At 40.0% G+C, this 19754-nt stretch overlaps 1 protein-coding gene across 1 annotated transcript in view; it reads right to left on the bottom strand.

Moving 5' to 3' along the window:
• Nucleotides 1-19754, bottom strand: part of KIF13A (kinesin family member 13A) — a 218578-nt gene that overhangs the window by 97741 nt on the left and 101083 nt on the right. Inside the window, 1 exon segment of the mRNA XM_032648491.1 lies at nt 3888-3948. Coding sequence (XP_032504382.1) covers nt 3888-3948 — 61 coding nt within the window.

Genomic DNA, 19754 nt, shown 5'->3' with positions numbered 1-19754 from the left:
GCGGGCTTCTCATTGCAGTGGCTTCTCTTGCTGTGGAGCACAGGCTCTAGAGTGCAGGCTCAGCAGCTGTGGCACACGGGCTCAGTAGTTGTGGCTCCCGGGCTCTAGAGCGTAGGCTCAGTAGTTGTGGCACAGGGGCTTAGTTGCTCCGCAGCATGTGGGATCTTCCTTGACCAGGGCTTGAACCCATGTCCCCTGCATTGGCAGGCGGATTCTTAACCACTGCGCCACCAGGGAAGCCCCATGATAAATATTAAGCGAGCATTTCCTGTGGTTTAAGTACTTTACATGAACAGGTCATTTAGTCCTCAAATCAACCCTATGAGATCAGAACTATTATCAGCCTTATTTAACCTAAAAGGAAACAAAACTCACCCGACCTTACATAGATAAAAGGCGGGGGAGGCAGGACTGGAACCCAGGCAGTTCGATTTAAAAGCCCACATGCTTCCACCACTCCACCCAACCCAATGCAGTGCCATTATATCTACTATAGAATTATGGGTTTCTAAATCAGTCTGAGAGTGGAAGCTCTTGCTTGCTATAGCTTTTAATGAGTAGAGTAACATAAAACATAATTGAGAATTTAACATTTGACACACCCCATGAAACTGACAGCCTCTCTTTGCTCTTTCAATCCATGCACTCATCTGTCTCTCTCCCCTCTCCCTCCTCCTCTCTGCCCCCCAAGTTTTGAGAGCTGCCTCAAGAGCTGTGATTCAGTATCAACGATGCCATTATTCATGGAGTCTGACAAATAGGTCAGTTTCAGGAACTATGTGCTTCCCCTTCTCCGTTTCTTGTATGTCCCATCAGAGAATGAATGCTTCTATCTTAATGTTCCTATTCACAATTAAGAAGCAATTGCTTTTTTTTTAATTAAAGAGAAGGGAAATCAAACTATACTCCAATATAAAATAAAAATTAAATTTAAAAAAAGGGAAAGGAAATCATATTAGTATAGAAACCAATCAATTAATCTACTAGTAATATATTCACTAGGCAAATTATTTACAATGAGTGCAAAAAACCCTGAAAGAATAGTAAGCAAGAATTTTACTTTTTGCTGAGGTGGTCACAGAATTTGCACAATAATGGGGATACCTAAAGAGTAAGAAACTGTCTCCTCACATTTTGTAAATAGACTCTGCTCCATCGACCAAAAGAATCCTATTTCAGGATTAATACCAGAAACATGGTATTAGATGTGATCATGCAAGCTAAAATTGAGTAACGTTTAAGCTATCAAAATGTTTAAAAATCATTTTATCTTTTAAAATACTTCGGCACATACTATTTGTAATGAAGAGCTACAGAAATCTTGAGTTTCACATTTTAATTTTATCATCTGTACTTAATAAAATTATCTCTAGTAATAAAAAAAAAGTTTGTCCTACATTCAGAGGTATGAGTGATACGCTGCAGAAAGCTAGAATGGTCTCTATGGGCAGTAATGGAGGATGTGATTGTAGAGATACGGAAAAGAAAGAGAAAACAATCTTCCTGAAGCATTATTTTAACCCCATTACTCCAATAGCCCCTCCCCTATTTTTCACCATATCATCTACATTTCTTAGTCTAGCTTTTAAACTTTCTTACTATCTGGCCTCACTTAACATGTACAAGTAGGTCTCCCACTGATTCCCCCCCAAAATGCATCTTTTGCTCAGACCAGTGTTATATACACCATGCTCACTCCCACTTCTGCATCCTCACTTACAGAAAAGCCAAACGAAGTATCATTTATGGGCACCTTCCACTGGTCAGCTCATTAAGTTACCTACTGAACCTTTATAACAACATGTAAGATAAGTATTATCACTGCCATGTTTCCCATTTTACAGAAAAGAAATTGTAACTCAGAGAGATTAAATTGTCTAAGAGAACCAAAGCAAGCTTCCTGAGACTTAAACCCAGGGTGGAGTTCAGAGTCCGTGTGCTTTCCTTGACACTGTATTGCTTCCTCTCGTCTGGATGCCCTCCATACTGCCCCGTGGCTAAATCTATGCTAAACTTTTATGTCCAGTTTCATTCCCATCTCCTCTATGATGGGACTTCCCAGGCAACTTCAGTCTTTCCACGTTTTGCCTCTCCTTGGGTTTTCTATAGTACTTAAAACCTGTAAAATTTAGAGCTTAAATACTATCTCAAAATGTTTACTGTTGTTTGTCATGCATCCTTCTGCTTTCCAACTTAGGTTATAATTTCTCAAGGGCTTCCTAGGCTGCACACATAGTAGAAGTTTCATGAATACTTAAGGAACTATTCTGAGACTTTCTGGCTTCCTCGGTTAAATAAGAAGAAACACTGGGCTGGAGCATAGAAGGGGTGGTGGGGAGTCAGGGAGCAGAGGGTGGGGAAGGTAGATGGGGTTATAAAATAAAGGATCTTAAATGTCATCCAAAGAGTACAGATTTTTATCTATAAGGGATGAGGAGTCCTCTGAAGTATTTGACAATTGCGTAAGAGTTCTAATACAGGGAGCTATATCTGACTATATCCTGAATATCAACAGAACAGAGTGAGAGATTGGACTTTGTATAGCCATAGCATTTGTCCTCATCTGGTTCTGTCACAGTATGAAGTGTTTTACTTTTGTTTATTTAAATCCAAAAGCACACACCCAGCACAAAATTATACTGTGCTAACAGTCAAGGCCGACTCTCCTAGACTCTGTAGAATTTATTATATAGACTCCCAAAGGACTGATAAAAAGACAAATTAATTACAACCAATATGAAGAACTATTTACTCACATTAATAAAATACATTGCTGAAGTTGCAGGAATGATGTTTGGAAAGAAAGGCTAATTTACCCAATGTGAGCAATGGAAGGAATTTTCCTAGCTCCAGCCATTAACTTTTGAAAAAATTATACATCAAATAATTTCTCAACAGATTTGCTTTATGCAGCAAGGAAAAGGCTATCAATAAACAAAATTTCCTATAAGCAAGTAATTTCTTTTACCCTCTAATCTTTTAAGATCTACATCCTCTCCATCACCCCCTCACTGTTTTTCTTCCTTCCTTCCTTCCTTTCTCTTTCTTTCAATACTTCTTTCTCTCTTTCTTTCTTTCGTAAATGGGAAAGTCATTCAGCTGACATTCTTATAAGTAGAAATAAGAAGAAAACGCTCATTAAGACTATATATCTAAGAAAAAGGGGTCACAGTCAGAAGGGAAGGAACAAAGACTTCCTCCACCAAAACAAATGCTTCCCTCTTGAGCTAAAGTAATTTTAACTCCTAGGAAAGGTGAAGATTCACCTGTGATCACAAATAAAATTAGCAGTCTTCTGTATTTAATCGAGTAGGGATAAAATGCCTCAAGGAAGGAACAATAGCAAAATGTGGGGCCTTGAGGCAATGCTTCCCCGAAGAATGTACAGTTTTAGTTCATATCACCACTGACTACTTTACAACACTCAGGATGCGAGGGGGCCCTGGAAACCAACAGCATCTGCGCTTTGCTTGCTTAAGCGGAGCAGTGCCTACCCTGAAAGTTAGAGGCAAGGGAAGGCACAGCACATTAAACCTCCTCTTCGAGTAAGAACCACAACAGCTTCCACTGACGGCCTGAGGTGGTTCCTCGTTATCTCTAATCCTTGGAACACCTCTGAGGACATTTCATACCCCCTTTACAGGTAAAGAACCTGAAGCTTAATGAGTTTGGGAAAAAACCCTGTCCGAGGCTTCTCAGCAAGTAAATGGCTGAACCAGATCCTAAAACCAAATCTTACTGACTTCAAAGCCCACGTGCCAGAATTGGAAAGAATGAGTGCGAATTTTATGGGAAAAACAGAGCTCCAGAATAATTAAAGAAAACAGACATAACGGAAGAAGAGGCCAGAGGCCTAACCGCCAAGTGCAGAGAGAGAGCCAACTTACCAGCATATTTTGTAGTGTTAGATTCATCCATGGACCAAAAGCAATAATCAAACGCAAATACCTGAATGAAAGAACAAAACATTAAACTTAAAAATTAATTAACTTCCATGAGTAAATCAGACTGAAAAAAATTCACTGATGAAGATGAGGGTGCCTGCTACTGTCTTATTAAAAAAAAAACAAAAAAGCGAAAAAACACCATAGGTTTGATGCTTTATTAACCCTGAAGCTTCTTTCAGACTAAATTGATGGTTATTTTCTTATATTAGACTAAGTTGCATATAGAAAATGCTACTTATCCATAATTCAAACAAGGAGATATCTTAGCCAAAATTTTTTAAATGATACATTTAGTGAGAAAGAATAATGGCTTCTCTCCCAAGTCTATGGTTCCAGCGTCTGCTGAAACTCTCCAGCCAGACCTTCCGTGGCTTCACAAGAAACACTAAAGTGATCAACTTTCATTTAAACCAGTTCCTTCTAACTTTCCATGATGCTACCATTATCTAGCATAGCCACAACTTTGTCAAAACTCCCCACGTTCCCGTAAATCTTGGACTCCCAGTCTTGGGCCAAGTATTGTTAATAAATCAATAATTCGGGGGCTTCCCTGGTGGCGCAGTGGTTGAGAATCCGCCTGCCAATGCAGGGAGCATGGGTTCGTGCCCCGGTTCAGGAAGATCCCACATGCCGTGGAGCGGCTGGGCCCGTGAGCCATGGCCACTGAGCCTGCGTGTCCGGAGCCTGTGCTCCGCAGTGGGAGAGGCCACAACAGTGAGAGGCCTGCGTACCACAAAAAAAAAAAAAAAAATTGAATAAGATTTGGAAAAAAAAATCAATAATTCACTCTTGCATGTTTTAGTTTTCTGCAGTAGTTACTGAATGCCTGCTATGTACTAGGAATGGCTGATGCTGCCTCCATAAGGACACACATCTAATCAATGTTTTCCAGGCATATGACCACCACTCATGTTCCAGCCATCATTAGCAAATGCGTCAGGCAACGTTCCCCAAAGTGCGCACCAAGGAACAGCAGTTTCATGAGACAGTCCATGAAATAAAGATTACATCATCCGGAAATGGTAGATATTTTACCCTGCTTAAGATTTTCTATGCAATTCTCAATATTAAAGTCTCTGAAAAGTCCTCCAGCAAATAAACCCATTTAGTTGTGTAACTTTTTTTTTTGCGGTACGTGGGCCTCTCACTGTTGTGGCCTCTCCCGTTGCGGAGCACTGGCTCCGGACGCGCAGGCTCAGCGGCCACAGCTCACGGGCCCAGCCGCTCTGCGGCATGTGGGATCTTCCCGGGCCGGGGCACAAACCCGCGTCCCCTGCATCAGCAGGCGGACTCTCAACCACTGCGCCACCAGGGAAGCCCTTTGTAACTTTTTTATTTCTCAATTACTTTTGGTGAGGAGAGTAACACCTATTAACATGCCTTGAAACTAGTGTTTCTCAGCATACTCCTCAAGCAAACTGGCTCAGGTGACTCAGAAGTGACTTTCACAGGCTCCTTGTTACAGCCTTCCCCCGCTTGCAACTCTAATGGTAAATTACAATCCTAAAGGGACAGAGACCCTTTAATGCTTAATCATTGCCAAGGGATCGTAAGCACTGAGCAATCAGAACCCAAGCACTTTGACCTGGCACTTGAGACTGGCCATATGAGACCCTTCCAGCCTATGTCCCCCAACTTCCTTAAGCTTCAGCTGAACTTTCCGTACCTTGGAGTTGCTAAGTACAATTCCACCTCTGTCATTTTCTTTATTTCCACCCTTCAGAATGCTTCATACTCCTTAAGGCCCAGTTCAATACATTTTTCTTCCAGGAAGTATTCCTTGGTTAAACCAAAAGGGATTTGCTTTCTCTTCTCTGAACTCTCACAACACTGTTTAATCCTTTTTTTGGTGTGACTCCTATCCTGATTATTTTATTTTTCACTTATCATGTATATGATGTGTGCATATGTTTTATCTCCCCTGGTAGACAAAGATCCTTAAAAGCAGGAACCATACCTAATTCATATTTGTATCCTGCAATGTCCATAGTAGTTGCTTTGTAATTACTTATTACATGATTACTGTCATTGAGAACTTGCAAGAAAGAAGGGACTTTCCACATCATCAAAAGACTAAATTACGCTCTGAATAGTTTCAGCACTACATGTACTTTGATGCTTTTAAAACTGATTCAGGTACACACACAACTTACATCATCAACGTCAAATCCAAATTCAGTTTTGTTATTTATACAAACATTCACTCTGGTCTTATGACAACCAAGGTTAAAAGGAACAGCTATGAAACAATAGTTTCAGCCAACAGAGTGTGAAATATTTACTGCATTCAAGGGCTCTTCCAAAGACTTGAGAGACCACACAGGCTAATCCAGTTAATCTTCCTGCCTCAAGGCAGGACTGAACTTCAACACTTCTGAGAGATGAAGATCTCTCGTGTTTTTAAACATTTCCAGAAAAGGAGATTCTACAACCTCCCTTTAATGGCATCTTATAACACTTAACTTTCAACCCCAGGACATTTTCCTTTCCTTTTGACCTAAATCAACTTTCCTCACTTTAAATGGCCAACAGAGGCTACTTTCCATTTCGAGGTATGTTCATTGTTTCCCTCTAAAGTCTCAACGAATTCCTCTTAGTAGTTGCTACATACAGTGAAATAATAATTTATTTCCTGTATGTTAATTTTTCCTACCTACCTAAAACCTGTATTTAACAGCTTGCTATTTTGCATACAAGCTTAGAAAGCTAGAGATTTACATTCACAGTAATGTTACTTGAAATAAAATGAAATCCATCCCAAAACTGGGGGGTCTACCCTTAGTAATAATCATTCCAAATTCTGTGCCAACTTTCATTTCTAACAGACGGTTAATAGTCTAAAGTTGTTTTTGCTCATAAAAAGGAAGATAACAATTTTTCATTTTAGGCATTCACCCTCCCAAATTCAGACAAATGTTAAAACTCTGCAGAGGAGAAAGGGCCCTGATAGTACTGGCAGACATAATTGTTCTTTTCTTGCCAAAAACTGGCCTCTCCCTGAACTGAATTATGTCTCAAATTTCAAAACCTTTGATCACAAGCATTTTAGAATGGTCATCTCCCTCAAACCAGTCATGGAGTACAGGTTATGCTTTTACTCAACATTTATCAGTAAGAAAGTTGAAGCCCAGATATCTGAAGGATTTCCCTAAAAACTCAAAGCAACTGAAAAGATTCTTGTTATCATTTTTTTATTTAATGCAGGTTACCAGTGATCCCCCTCCTCCTATGAAATTCCACAGCACTCTATAGCTCCCGTGGCACTAGTCCACATGTGCTCCTGTTTTATGGCTTAGTTCAACTGGTGTGGGTCTCACCTCCACTCAAAGGTGAACGCGTTGGGGGCAGGGGCTTTGTCCCATGCTAGTGCCTGGGTCGGTACCTCATATAGAGCAGCCACTGTATGTAACATTTTTTCAATAAATAAACATAATACCAGGAGAAGAAGTTGGAATGCAGATAAGAACACGGAATGAACATGATAAACTGTTATGAAAACGTATAAGTTCAAACTGCAAGATAGATTTTTAGTGTTGCATTACTTTCAGATGCACATTTTCGGGGAACTTGATTCCTTCAAGGGTCAAATACAGTTTTGGTCACTAGATGAGTCCTCTTCAGCACCATCATTCCAGGGTTCATGTGGATAAACAAGAATGGCCACATCAAGTATAATTTGTAGTTTGCACAGAATTAGAACAATTATCTGTTGCTAGAATAATTATTTGGTATGACTGTTATGAAAACAGTGTTAAAGATGTTTAAAATAATTTCTTTGTCTTAGGTAGCCCAATCATTTCCCTTGCAATCTTCTTAGTACAATAAACTAGTATTCACAAACTATTATCTTTCTTTTCATGGCTAAAAATTTAATTATAATTTAATCACAAAGATTTGTAACAAAAGAGGACATGATTTTCTTATTTTCTAATACAAAATCATTGACATTTCAAAAGAGATAACAAAACCATTTTCTTGAGTTATTCTTTAGAAACTTAACACTTCAAATAAAATAATTTTCTTCAAAGCCAGCACATTATACTAGAGAAATATATTTACTCAAGACTTCTAACTAATTTCATTAGAATTCCTAAATGTTTATTTCACCTATTCATTACGAAGTCACTAGTATCTTAATTAGTCTATGGCAGACGGGGGACTTTTTTTTTTTTTTTTACACACCTTTATTGGAGTATCACTGCTTTACAATGGTGTGTTAGTTTCTGCTGTATAACAAAGTGAATCAACTATACATATCCTCTTGCGTCACTCTCCCCCACTCCCTATCCCACCTCTCTGGGGGTCACAAAGCACTGAGCTGATCTCCCTGTGCTATGTGACTGCTTCCCACTAGCTATCTATTTTACATTTGGTAGTATATATAAGTCCATGCCACTCTCTCACTTCGTCCCAGCTTACACTTGCCCCTCCCCGTGTCCTCAAATCCATTCTCTACGTCTGCATCTTTATTCCTGTCCTGCCCCTAGGTTCATCAGAACCTTTTTTTTTTTTTTTTTAGATTCCAATTATATGTGTTAGGATACGGTATTTGTTTTTCTCTTTCTGACTTACTTCACCCTGTATGACAGACTGTAGGTCCATCCGCCTCACTACAAAGAACTCAATTTCATTTCTTTCTATGGCTGAGTAATATTCCATTGTATATATGTGCCACATCTTCTTTATCCATTTATCTGTGGATGGACACTTAGGTTGCTTCCATGTCCTGGCTATTGTAAATAGAGCTGCAATGAACATTGTGGTACATGACTCTTCTTGAATTATGGTTTTCTCAGGGTATATGCCCAGTAGTGGGATTGCTGGGTCGTATGGTAGTTCTATTTTTACTAAGGGACCTCCATACTGTTCTCCATAGTGGCTGTATCAATTTACATTCCCACCAAGAGTGCAAGAGGGTTCCCTTTTCTCCACACCCTCTCCAATATTTATTGTTCATAGATTCTTTGATGATGGACATTCTGACTGGTGTGAGGTGAGACTGTAGTTTTGATTTGCACTTCTCTAATGATTAGCGATGTTGAGCATTCTTTCATGTGTGTTTGTTGGCAATCTGTATGTCTTCTTGGGAGAAATGTCTATTTAGGTGTGCTGCCCATTTTTGGATTGAGTTGTTTGTTTTTTTGATATTGAGCTACATGAGCTGCTTGTAAACTTTGGACATTAATCCTTTGTCAGTTGCTTCATTTGCAAATATTTTCTCCCATTCTGAGGGTTGGCTTTTCGTCTTGTTTATGGTTTCCTTTGCTGTGCAAAAGCTTTTAAGTTTCATTAGGTCTCATTTGTCGATATTTGTTTTTATTTCCATTTCTTTAGGAGGTGTGTCAGAAAGGATCTTCCTGTGATTTATGTCATAGAATGTTCTGCCTATGTTTTCCTCTAAGAGTTTTATAGTGTCTGGCCTTACATCTAGGTCTTTAATCCATTTTGAGCTTATTTTTGTGTATGGTATTACGGAGTGTTCTAATTTCATTCTTTTACACGTAGCTATCCAGTTTTCCCAGCACCACTTATTGAAGAGGCTGTCTTTTCTCCATTGTATATTCTTGCCTCCTTTACCAAAAATAAGGTGACCATATGTCCGTGGGTTTATCTCTGTGCTTTCTATCCTGTTCCACTGATCTATATTTCTGTTTTTGTCCCAGTACCAGACTGTCTTGATTATTGTAGCTTTGTAGTATAGTCTGAAGTCAGGGAGCCTGAATCCTTCAGCTCCGTTCTTCTTTCTCAAGATTGCTTTGGCTATTCGGGGTCTTTTGTGGCTCCAAACAAATTGTGAAATTGTTTGTTCTAGTTCTGTGAAAAATGCCAGTGGTAGTTTGACAGGGATTGCATTGAATCTGTATATTGCTTTAGGTACTATAGTCATTTTCATAAAGTTGATTCTTCCAATCCAAGAACATGGTATATCTCTCCATCTGTTTGTATCATCTTTAATTGCTTTCATTAGTGTCTTATAGTTTTCTGCATACAAGTCTTTTGTCTCCTTAGGTAGGTTTATTCCTAGGCATTTTATTCTTTTTGTTGAAGTGGTAAATAGCAGTGTTTCCTTAATTTCTCTTTCAGATGTTTCATCATTAGTGTACAGGAATGCAGGAGATTTCTGTGCATTAATTTTGTATCCTGCTACGTTACCAAATTCCTTGATTAGCTCTAGTAGTTTCCTGGTAGAGCCTTTAGGATTCTCTACATATAGCATTATGTCATCTGCAAACAGTGACAGCTTTACTGCTTCTTTTCTGACTTGGATTCCTTTTATTTCTTTTCCTTCTCTGATTGCTGTGGCTAAAACCTCCAAAACTATGTTGAATAATAGTGGTGAGAGTGGGCAACCTTGTCTAGCTCCTGATCTTAATGGAAATGGTTTCATGTTTTCACCATTGAGAACGATGTTGGCTGTGGGTTTGTCATATATGGTCTTTATTATGTTGAGTTAAGTTCCCTCTATGCCTACTTTCTGGAGGGTTTTTATCATAAGTGGGTGTTGAATTTTGTTGAAAGCTTTTTCTGCATCCATTGAGATAACCATGTGGTTTTTCTCCTTCAATTTGTTAATATGATGTATCACATTGATTGATTTGCATATATTGAAGAATCCTTGCATTCCTGGGATAAACCCCACTTGATTGTGGTGTATGATCCTTTTAATATGCTGTTGGATTCTGTTTGCTAGTCCTTTGTTGAGGATTTTTGCATCTATGTTCATCAGTGATATTGGCCTGTAGTTTTCTTTCTTTGTGAAATCTTTGTCTGGTTTTGGTGTCAGGGGAATGCTGGTCTCATAGAATGAGTTGGGGACTGTTCCTCCCTCTGCTATACTTTGGAAGAGTTTGAGAAGGATACGTGTTAGCTCTTCTCTAAATTTTTTATAGAATTTGCCTGTGAAGCCATCTGGTCCTGGGCTTTTGTTTGTTAGAAGATTTTTAATCACAGTTTCAATTTCAGTGCTTGTGATTGGTCTGTTCATATTTTCTATTTCTTCCTGGTTCAGTCTCGGAAGGTTGTGCTTTTCTAACAATTTGTCCATTTCTTCCAGGTTGTCCATTTTATTGGCATATAGTTGCTTGTAGTAATCTCTCATGATCCTTTGTATTTCTGTAGTGTCAGTTGTTACTTCTCCTTTTTCATTTCTAGTTCTATTGGTTTGAGTCTTCCCTCTTTTTTTCTTGATAAATATGGCTAATGGTTTATCAATGTTGGTTATTTACTCAAAGAACCAACTTTTAGCTTTATTGATCTTTGCTATCGTTTCCTTCATTTCTTTTTCATTTATTTCTGATCTTATCTTTATGATTTCTTTCCTTCTGCTAACTTTGGGGGTTTTTTGTTCTTCTTTCTCTAATTCCTTTAGGTGTATGGTTAGGTTGTTTATTTGAGCTTTCTCTTGTTTCTTGAGGTAGGATTGTATTGCTATAAACTTCCCTCTTATAAGTGCTTTTGCTGCATCCCATAGGTTTTGGGTCGTCGTGTTTTCCTTGTCATTTGTTTCTAGATATTTTTTGATTTCCTGTTTGATTTCTTCAGTGATCTCTTGGTTACTTAGTAGTGTACTGTTTAGCCTCCATGTGTTTGTATTTTTTACAGTTTTTTTCCTGTAATTGATATCTAGTCTCATAGCGTTGTGGTTGGAAAAGATACTTGATACAATTTTAGTTTTCTTAAATTTACCAAGGCTTGACTTGTGACCCAAGATATGATCTATCCTGGAGAATGTTCCATGAGCACTTGAGAAGAATATGTATTCTATTGTTTTTGGATGGAATGTCCTATAAATATCAATTAAGTCCATCTTGTTTAATGTATCATTTAAAGCTTGTGTTTCCTTATTGATTTTTATTGTGGATGATTTGTCCATTGGTGAAAGTGGGGTGTTAAAGTTCCCTACTATGATTGTGTTACTGTCAATTTCCCCTTTTATGGCTGTTAGTATTTGCCTTATGTATTGAGGTGCTCCTATGTTGGGTTCATAAATATTTACAATTGTTATTATCTTCTTCCTGGATGGATCCCTTGACCATCATGTAGAGTCCTTCTTTGTCTCTTGTAGTAGTCTTTATTTTAAAGTCTATTTTGTCTGATATGAGAATTGCTACTCCAGCTTTCTTTTGATTTCCACTTGCAAGGAATATCTTTTTCCATCCCCTTACTTTCAGTCTGTATGTGTCCCTCGGTCTGAAGTGGGTCTCTAGTAGACAGCATATATATGGGTCTTGTTTTTGTATCCATTCAGCCAGTCTGTGTCTTTTGGTGGGTGCATTTAATCCATTTACATTTAAGGTAATTATCAATATGTATGTTCCTATTACCGTTTTCTTAATTGCTTTGGGTTTGTTACTGTATGCCTTTTTCTTCTCTTGTGTTTTCTCCCTAGAGAAGTTCCTTTAGCACTTATTGTAAAGCTGGTTTGGTGGTGCTTAATTCTCTTAGCTTTTGCTTGTCTGCAAAGGTTTTAAGTTCTCCGTCGAATCTGAATGAGATCCTTGCTGGGTAGAGTAATCTTGGTTGTAGGTTTTTCCCTTTCATCACTTTAAATATGTCCTGCCACTCCCTTCTGGCTTGCAGAGTTTCTGCTGAAAGATCAGCTGTTAACCTTATGGGGATTTCCCTGTATGATATTTGTTGTTTTTCTCTTGCTGCTTTTAATATTTTTTCTTTGTATTTAATTTTTTTTTTTTTTTTTTTTTTTTTTGCGGTACACGGGCCTCTCACTGTTGTGGCCTCCCCCGTTGCGGAGCACAGGCTCCAGACGCGCAGGCTCAGCGGCCATGGCTCGTGGGCCCAGCCGCTCCGCGGCATGTGGGATCCTCCCGGACCGGGGCACGAACCCGTGTCCCCTGCATCGGCAAGCGGACTCTCAACCACTGCGCCACCAGGGAAGCCCTGTATTTAATTTTTGATAGTTTGATTAATATGTGTCTTGGTGTGTTTCTCCTTGGATTTATCCTGCATGGGACTCTCTGTGCTTCCTGGACTTAATTAACTATTTCCTTTCCCATATTAGGGAAGTTTTCAACTATAATCTCTTCAAATATTTTCTCAGTCTCTTTCTTTTTCTCTTCTTCTTTTGGGACCCGTATAATTCGAATGTTGGTCCGTTTAATGTTGTCCCAGAGGTCTCTGAGACTGTCCTCAATTCTTTTCATTCTTTTTTCTTTATTCTGCTCTGCAGTAGTTATTTCCACTATTTTATCTTCCAGGTCACTTATCCGTTCTTCTGTCTCAGTTATTCTACTATTGATCCCTTCTAGAGAATTTTAAATTTCATTTATTGTGTTGTTCATCACTGTTTGTTTGCTCTTTAGCTCTTCTAGGTCCTTGTTAAACATTTCTTGTATTTTCTCCATTCTATCTCCAAGATTTTGGATCATCGTTACTATAATATTCTGAATTCTTTTTCAGGTAGACTGCCTATTTCCTCTTCATTCGTTAGGTCTGATGGGTTTTTGCCTTGCTCCTTCATCTGCTGTGTGTTTCTCTGTCTTCTCATTTTGCTTAACTTACTGTGTTTGGGGTCTCCTTTTCATAGGCTGCAGGTTCGTAATTCCCGCTGTTTTTGGTGTCTTCCCCCAGTGGGTAAGGTTGGTTCAGTGGGTTGTGTGGGCTTCCTGGTGGAGGGGACTGGTGCCTGTGTTCTGGTGGATGAAGCTGGATCTTTCTGGTGGGCAGGACCGCATCCGATGGTGTGTTTTGGGGTGTCTGTGACCTTATTATGATTTTAAGCAGCCTCTGTGCTCATGGTTGGTGTTGTGTTCCTGTCTTGCTAGTTGTATGGCACAGGGTGTCCAGCACTGTAGCTTGCTGGTCGTTGAGTGGAGCTGGGTCTTAGTGTTGAGATGGGGATCTCTGGGAAAGATTTCACTGCTTGATACTATGTGGAGCCGGGAGGTCTCTGGTGGACCAATGTCCTGAACTCAGCTCTCCCACCTCAGAGGCACAGGCCTGACCCCCGACCCAGAGAGATCTCCTGGCTGGTACTGTAGGGTCAGACATGAATAGGGAGGTCTCCTGTCTCTCTTGATCCAGTGTCCAGTGTCCTTTCTGGCAGACAGGTGGCTTTGATCTCACCCATCAGGATCTCAAAGGAATCACTCTTCTCAATCTCAACAGGCCCAAAATTTGTTCCACCATTAATCAAGATTAACCCTGTTTCTCTCTCCCAGGCTTCCAGCTCAGTGATGTTCAAGCTGCAATGTTGGCTCTGGTCACAAAGGTGACCCTTCCTTCTACTTTTTAAGTTTCTTCAATAGACATCCATGTTTTGCTAAGCTAGTACAATTCTAAGTCAGTGGAGGATCTTTATGCACATCTCTATAGGAGACAATCTGGGACACTGAGGTGTCTAGAGAAATCTGTAATGATGGAGGGTGGAGGTGGCTCACCACAGCAGAGGAATGGAGTGGCTTTTGACACTCAGTTTGGATGCTACTTCCAACAACTGAGGGGAACCTGAGGGACTTGGGTCCTGAGCCTATCCTCCCTGTCTCCTGCTTCTCCGATTCTTGCCATGAGTGTGCCGCCACAACGCTTAGTCCTGCAGACCTGCAAAGGGGAAGGGTGGGGGCGGGGGACTTCTTAATGCATACAACTGAGCAAAAAAATAAATCAAATTTGGAAACCAAGTATTTTTCATATTTCATCAATGCCAATCAACATCGTGAGAACTTTTTTTGTAAAGAGACCCACAGCTTCTAAGATCCTTCAACTAGAAAAAGAGCCAAAGGTACAGATGCTCCCCAGTTGTTTTTAAAATCTGAAAGTCATTGTCTTCACTGTTTTCAATAAAATGTGACTCCACCTTCTCAGAATCCCATTCCTTTCTCTCGGTTTCCAACTTGTAAAATTCAGACCAGCATTTAATTCCTTGCAGCTTGCTGTACATATCTGTCCCACCTTCCACACACTCTTAAAAATGTTAGCTTTGCATCTCTGAACCGCTGAACATCCTGTAAAGTTATCACAAGCTGTTTTTAATCAGGCAAATGTGCTGGGTGATATACACTCTGAGGCAAATGAGCCTCAGGACTTACGAGCAGGATGCAGCACAGAGAAAGTCCACTCTTATCAAAAAGTCCCATCTCATTGGCATTTCAGCAAAATTCACCTTGCCATTTTTAAAAAGGAAAGAAAGAAAGCATATTCTATATTCCTTGAAGAATAAGAGGGCATTGGTGTTCTAAGAAGTGTGATCTGTAATCATTTTCCTGATCCATAAAAACCAAATGTAAAGGTACTTTCAATTGCCTTACCTCTGTATCCTTTCATTCGTCCTTTCTACTTGCACACTTTCACTAACATGTTCTCCAGTTATAAAACATTTCATCCAGAAAGCATTCAACCAATACCTAATTGCCAACCCCTCTCAGTTTTAGGTACTACAGGGAACTCAAATATGCATTAGGCATGCATTTTTGTCCTCCAGTCACTTTTGGTCTAGTCACAAAGAGAAAACATAAAAGAATTATTCTTGAAAATTAAAAAGCACATTTTTTTCCAAAATCATTTTCATACCCTTCAACTCCTCTCCAGGCAGAAAGTCATTAACCCAATACTTTTCTCAAGATAATTTAATTTTAGGCAAAGAAATATCTACAAACATACACATCAGAGATTTTGCCAAGTGAGTCAAAGACTACTCCCTTTCAAATTTCTCCTTATTAAACTATTTCAGCATCATCTCACATGTCACTCCCTTATGAAACCTTTCTTAAGGACACTACTTCTTACTCTGAATTTCATATCTATCTGACCAGATTGTGTGTGTATGTACATGAGAAAGAGATAGAGAGACTCCCTTTGCTCTATATAATTAATTCTGAGAGGTCAAGACCTTGGTTTTCCTAATGATTTTATTGCCCATAATTCCACCAAACAAAAATACTCTGAGAATTTACTTTTTAAAGCAACGTCATGGTGAATGACCGTTCACCGAAACAACCTTGTAAATCTGTGTTATCCCACACGATGGCTGCTTAAAATAGCCCACACGGGTGAGTGTGAATCCTCCCACAGTGCTGCAGGGTAGTAGATAACACAACAGTCCTTGGTCAAAGCCCGTTTCCACTCAACTGTGGAAGTGACAAGACAGCTGTCACCGTACAGACAATATTTGTGTGTTTACTGGATTCCCACCCCTTTCCCAAAAGACAGGAGCAAACTCCCCTATTCACCTACATATTATGTCAAGAGTCAACCATCTCTTCAGCTCTGAGAGCTTCCATCAATGACCAAGAAATCCTCTGGTGGGAAGTCCGGGGGGAAAAAAGAAAAGAAAATGTAGAAGTTTAAGAAAGTCTCCCCTTCCTGCAGTCCCTGCTTCTCTTCACCTCATTGGCCATTCTTCAAGACCTGCCTAAATGTCACCTCCTCCAATGCTTCCCTGACTTCCCTCCTCTGTGCTGCCTCAGTCGATAGCTTCTCCTCTCGAATACACACTCTACATAAGTAATCACGTATTTTATATTAAATTAGAACTGTGGGCATTTTAGCAAAGTGTCTACTGATACAACGCTTTGTGCACAGTAAAACTCAGTATGCGGCAGCTACTGTTATCAGTTTTGATGGTATCTACTGAGGGGGTCCTCTCCCCAGTTAACAGTACAGCTGTCATTTATAGAGTGTTTATTATGTACCAGGCACCATCCTAAGTGTGTTACAGTCTGCTCAAGCTGGGAGGTTTCCTGAGCCAGGGCCTGTGCTAATTCATTTCTTTAATCATTACAGGCATAGACACAGTCGATACGTGCTCAGTATTTGCTGAATCAAATGAAGAAAGAAAAATGAAAAGGCAAAAAGGTTCATATGGCCATGACAAGAGAGTTGCTATAGTTCATTGAGTTCTGTGTCAAAAGGATCAATATAAAACACACTGTGTACTTCCTAGCCCCCAAATCCAGAATCAAAAGGGCTTCCCGTGGGGGAGAAAAGTTCACTCTATGTGGGCTGGCTTTGCTTTGCACGAAGGAGTGTGTCTCTCTGCACTCATGCTATCCTGTCATCCTCTTCTCTGGATACAATTCATCCACTGTTCACATCTGCAGACTCAGCTGCAACTTAACTGCCTGTTCAGGCCGCTACTGATTTTGGAAACTGCGCCTGAGATCCCTCTACAAACCCTATTTCTCTGGTTTTATAAATATCGGCAAGCCAATGTCCTGTTGGTGGTTACTTTTCAATTTTGTCCATGTGAAAGAGTACAATTAACATGAAAGACATATGCCAAATGTGGTCATGTGTCTCCACACTGTATTATGAGAACTGAACCAGACCAAAAGGAATTAAAGTCCTACATTTCATGTCACGTCAAAATTTTCCTTTTAACGCCAAGTTTCAACATTTTTTGCTTTTTCATCTCTTTCTCCTAATATCAGAGATGTGAAGCGTCACAAAAAAAGAAGAGTTAAGCTTCATTCAACTTGGAGAAGCGGGACTGAAATTGAAAGGAGAGCCTCTGTGATCAGAACTGTCTTCATCACTGCTATTTGCAAAAGCATCTCTGCCAGCGCTAACTCCAGCCTGTATTTGAGCATATCTGCTCCTGGGCATCAAAGAAGGGACACCAGCCAGAATGATCATTCTTATTACTGGTGAGTTCTATTGATGGACACCAACTTCACATTTAAAAAGTTGTCAAGTAACTACTATCCTTTTGCAAGGTGATCAATCATTTCCTTTACAGTTGCCTATATACGCACACCAAATAATGTCAATATTGCCCAACTGTAAAGATGTCAAGCATCTTAAAGACTCAAAGCAAACTGACAGCATCTGTTGCACATCTACCAGCAATGAGGCATGGGTCCTGATCCCAGGGACCTCACAGCTGTAGGAAACAACTATGTCATGGAAAGTACTGTTCTACATGGCAGCTCAAATTTCTAAGGGCTCATGAAGCAGTGTGTCTTCAAAGAATTAATTTACCTTTGCATGTATTTAATAGGCATTTACTGAGTATGTATTATGAGCTAATTGGGACAGAAATAAGAGCCAACTAGTTATCAGGCTCTCAGATTCTATTAGAGGAAAGTAACCAGGAAAAGGAAAGAGTACAATACGCAGAATAGTTCTCCTTCGATACTCCTGGGCGATTGGTTCTAGGACTGCCATGGATACCAAAACCCAAGGATGCTCAAGTCCCTTACATAAAATGTTGTAGTGTTTGCATACAAGCCATACACATCTTCCCATATACTGTAAATCATCTCTGGATTACTTACAAAACCTAATGCAATATAAATGCTACGTAAACAGTTGCTGGAGTGTGACAAATTCAAGTTTTGCTTTTTGGAACTCCTTGGAATTTTTTTTTTGGCCCTGAAAATTTCAATCTGCAGTTGGCTGTGGGACCCGTGGACACAGACAGCTGACTGTACAGGGTTTGGCAGGAATACAAAGATGGAATAATTACACTGCAGGGCTTGGGGCGGGGGGGTGGGGCGAGGATCAGGAAAGGTTTCCAGAGGAGGCAAAGCCTGAGCTGAATTCTGAAAGACAATTACTGAGAAGACAAGTAGGAAAAGCAGTCCAGGTAAAAGCGAAGCTAGCCAAGCAACAGAGGTAAGGAGCTGGGCGTGATGGGAGTAGTGTGCGAAGAGCAGTTGGGAGGGGAAGAAAGAGAGAAAAACGGGGGCACAGGCTGAGCTCAGTGCATGTACGACTGTATGTGCTTTATTATTAAGAAGGCTGGACTTTAGCTTGTTGGCAAATGACAGGATCACATTCTCACTTTGCAATGATCACAGTGGCAGCGACATGGAAGATGGACTGAACTGGTGTAAAACAGGAGGAAAAGAGTCCAGTAAGCAAATCATTGTGATGAAGGTGAAAGCTTCTAATACCCAGGCTCAGTGGGGGCAGAGAGGAGCTGTAGTGAATATAGGCACTCTTTTCTTTAGTCCAGAACCCCATTCCTCATTTATTCTAGAAACAGCACCTTTTCTCTGGAGAATTATACTAACCTGCACTCCAGCCATTTGGTTCCCATGGGTCGTTGCTATATTTTTATATGGCATATAAATTCACACGTTATATATATGATTTCTTGGGGTGGGGGAGGGGAAGGCAGGGAAGACACACGTAGGGGCTCAGGCTGGACCACTCACAGTCCCACGATCCCTTGACCACAGTTAACTGGTCTCAAGTGGGTGCCTGATGGGATTTCTGGATTTGGGACTAAGAAAGTCAAACTAGTCTTTCTTTAATGACTGTAAAATCTTAACGCTGTAAAATCTGGGACATGTCGAGGCCATGTTTCTAACCATGTGGACCAGAAAAGCAGACAGAGCTGGTCTGCAGTGAGAGAGAAAGAAACGAAGAGGACACACATGGGGACAGAGAAGGAGATGAGGAGACAGGAAGAAGTACTTGTATTTGAACGCCAGCCACTTCCTGCCCTTGAGTTCTTTGATGCTTCCGAGAGTCCTTCTAACACATTTATCTTATGGCTCATTTAGTTTGAGTTCCTGTCACTTTCAGCTGAAAGACCCCCAACTACTACTGCAGGAAGAAATATATAAATATGAGAGCTGCTAAAGGAAGAAGTAACGAGGCTTGATCATCCATTGAATGGATTGAAAGTTATGGATATAAACAGTCCCATGGACAAAGGCACCCCTGAAAAAGTGCTCTGAAAACCATCCAGAGTTTCAAAAACTTGAAAATAGGAATTAGTTCTCCCAAATCCCATACCAATATTTCGACAGAGCATAGAGCTTCCGTTTAGCACTAACTCAATTCCAACTCTTTCAAATACTCCATTCCTTCCACGTTTAATCCTTCATCATTCAGCTTTAA

This window comes from Phocoena sinus, chromosome 11, assembly GCF_008692025.1.
Source record: "Phocoena sinus isolate mPhoSin1 chromosome 11, mPhoSin1.pri, whole genome shotgun sequence".
NCBI lineage: Eukaryota > Metazoa > Chordata > Mammalia > Artiodactyla > Phocoenidae > Phocoena > Phocoena sinus.
The sequence above is the reverse complement of the archived record's forward strand: the minus strand, read 5'-3'. Positions and strand labels throughout refer to the sequence as shown.